The sequence below is a fragment of the Myotis davidii genome, unplaced genomic scaffold (assembly GCF_000327345.1).
Source record: "Myotis davidii unplaced genomic scaffold, ASM32734v1 scaffold296, whole genome shotgun sequence".
Taxonomy (NCBI): Eukaryota; Metazoa; Chordata; class Mammalia; order Chiroptera; family Vespertilionidae; genus Myotis; species Myotis davidii.
In genome coordinates this window covers 2,582,754-2,585,266 of record NW_006288889.1, presented here as the reverse complement: position 1 = coordinate 2,585,266, position 2,513 = coordinate 2,582,754, and the positions used below count along the sequence as shown (strand labels likewise).

At 47.7% G+C, this 2,513-nt stretch overlaps 1 protein-coding gene across 2 annotated transcripts in view; it reads right to left on the bottom strand.

Annotated features, from left to right (window-relative positions):
- Window positions 1–291: 291 nt before the first annotated feature.
- Window positions 292–2,513, bottom strand: part of IL18R1 (interleukin 18 receptor 1) — a 34,453-nt gene continuing 32,231 nt past the window's right edge. For both annotated transcript variants that reach the window (XM_006761123.2, XM_015562239.1), the window contains exon 11: window positions 292–1,044. In XM_006761123.2, coding sequence (XP_006761186.1) covers window positions 683–1,044 — 362 coding nt within the window. In that variant the 3' untranslated portion in view covers window positions 292–682. The remainder of the gene's footprint in view (window positions 1,045–2,513) is intronic.

Below are 2,513 nucleotides of genomic sequence, written 5' to 3'. Positions count from 1 at the left end.
CATAAATATTTATGTAGAATCAACAAATGTTTGTGACCAATTTGGAAAGATCAGGAGAAATATTTTAATTAAAACCCGTGTTTATCCTGAAAGATACAAAGTTGTTTGGGGTTGCCTTTAAGAAGTTCCTACAAATAGGCCCAGTTAAGCATGTCCAGCACAGGGCCGCGGCCAGGCTCCAACAACCGGGGCTGCAGCTGTGGCGGGGTCACAGGGAGCACGGCTGAGCCTCGCCCTGCCCTGCCCAGGGACTCCCCATGCCAGCTCCCCGCCCAGCACTCTCTCCTCATGTGCAAGAGTGTCGGTGTCGCCACTGTGCCCGTCCAATGTCACCTACTGGCTCGTAGAAATGCCAGTAACAAACTTAAAATCCTTTAGTTCAATGGTTCACATTCAAAACTCTTACAGTGCCCTTTTGAATGGCATGCGGTGTTTGCATAATCCCCAGCCACAAGCCTAGCTGTGGAGGAGGAGACAGGAGAGCCCCTTCTGTAGGTCCCAGGGTCTTCTGGGACCTCGGGCAGCTTGCTTCCACGGCCTCCTCCAGGCAGGCAGCCGGTGAAGCTCCATGGGGAACTGGGAGAGGGATTTCCTTGGAGTGAAACAGAGGAGCCACCCCTGCCTGAGGTGGGAGCAGGCGCCTTCCTCCGCCCCCAGCGCTCGCAGCTCCCCCCTCGCTTCCCTAAGGGCAGGACCCAGCCAGGACGGGCTCCGCTTCGCATTCCCCTCTGCGTGGCTGGACCGTTTTTGCAGGCATCAGGTAAAGAAGGTTTTTCCAGAACTTTGAGTTATATGGGAGAGATTTGTCAGCCTTCCACTTCAGAACTCTGTGAGATTTCAGAAGCTGTAGTGACTGGGGCAAGAATGTGAAGTCACTGAGGGGTGTAAATTCAATTAAGATGATTTTAATTTTCCTTTCCACCAGCGCTTCATGGAGTCCACTTTCGAGTTCATACCTCACTTCGTTAAGCATGTAGCTTGTACTCAGGACAATGATCAGTCTTCGGCTTTGCTCTATCAGTGAATGGATTTCATCAACAACAGCTGGAAATGCAAGGCATGGATATTGATTTAAGAGAACTGAGAGGGTGAACATGAAATAAAAATCATTCTGTACAGCCTAACTGTATTAAACTCTGAAGTTCACAAATAAGTTTTTCTTTAAGATAAACCATGTGCTCTCAATTTTATATGCCTATTAAAAGCAATGATCAATTATCAAGGTAACAATGAGTATTTACTTATCACTTACTCTGTGCCACACCCTTTACTACCGTTTTATGTATATTAACTCATCTAATCATCATAATGACCCCATAAGGGAAGTATCATCCCCATTTACAGGTGAAGAAGCTAAAGCACAGAGTGGTTTAGTAACTTGCCCAGAGTCACACAGCCAGTAAATGGCAGAAACAGAACCTGAACGCACTTGCTCTCGTCTGGAACACCGGTTTCTAACTGGTAGACTGTCTTCCTTTCGCACACCTGGAGGAGCATGCTAAAGTCAGAATTTAAAAATAAAACCAAAACCTGCCATTATTTTAGACCAGTGGTGGACCTTTTTGGGGCCTGGTAGTAAATATTTCAGGCTTTGCAGGTCATACAGCTTTTGTCACAACTCACTCTGCTGTGGTGACTTAAAAGGCACCTGCCATGGCTGCGCTGCAGGGTGGGTGGCAGCCTGGCGCCCGGTGGTAGATTGCCACCCTCCGCTCTAGACCTCCATCCCTTTCCAACTAGAGGCTTTTAACCGAAACTGACCACCACTGAGGACAAACATTTTTTATTTTTACAGTATTTAGGAAATAAGGAAAAAAAATCAATTTTTCAAAATGGCTCCTAGAAAATAATGACAAAATAATAAAAGGGCTGTAAAGACCAGAGTGATGCTCTCTGAGTTCTAAGAAAGTGCTCACGCACACAAATACCACAGGGCTCCATGCGTCTGAGCATGTGGCATGTCATTCCTTCGGGAAGCTGCTTATCATTAAGCAGCACACAGCTTCTCCTAACTGAGGAGGAGGAAGGCACACTTGGCTCTTGTTTATTGCCTCGTCTGCAACGCCCAGTTCAGACCTGGCGCAAGGGTGGCGCCCAGAAGTGTTGAGAGATGAGTGAGGGACGGTGACTCGTGTCACATTGTTGGCGACACAGCAGCCCCCACGGCCCCCACTTCTAAATGTTTGCTCTGCAGACTTCAGAGGAAACATGGAACTGCTTCTCAATATCTTTGATTCTCACTGTGCTTTGCTTCAAGATATGTGTGATGGCCATTTGTATTCGCATATAAATTTAAAAGTTGCATTTTATAACTCAAATATGATGTGAACCACCAATGTCCTTTGATTTACTGCATTTTCCCAACGTCCCTCTTCCCTCCGCAGCTCTCTCACCAATGTCCGCACGAAGGACAAGCACCGCCTGTCTGTGCTCACAGGATCTGCTGGCGAAGAGGCCTTCTCAGTGGCTGCCAGAGAACCGCCTCCCGAGGGTGCCACTCTGGGCCACTTCTA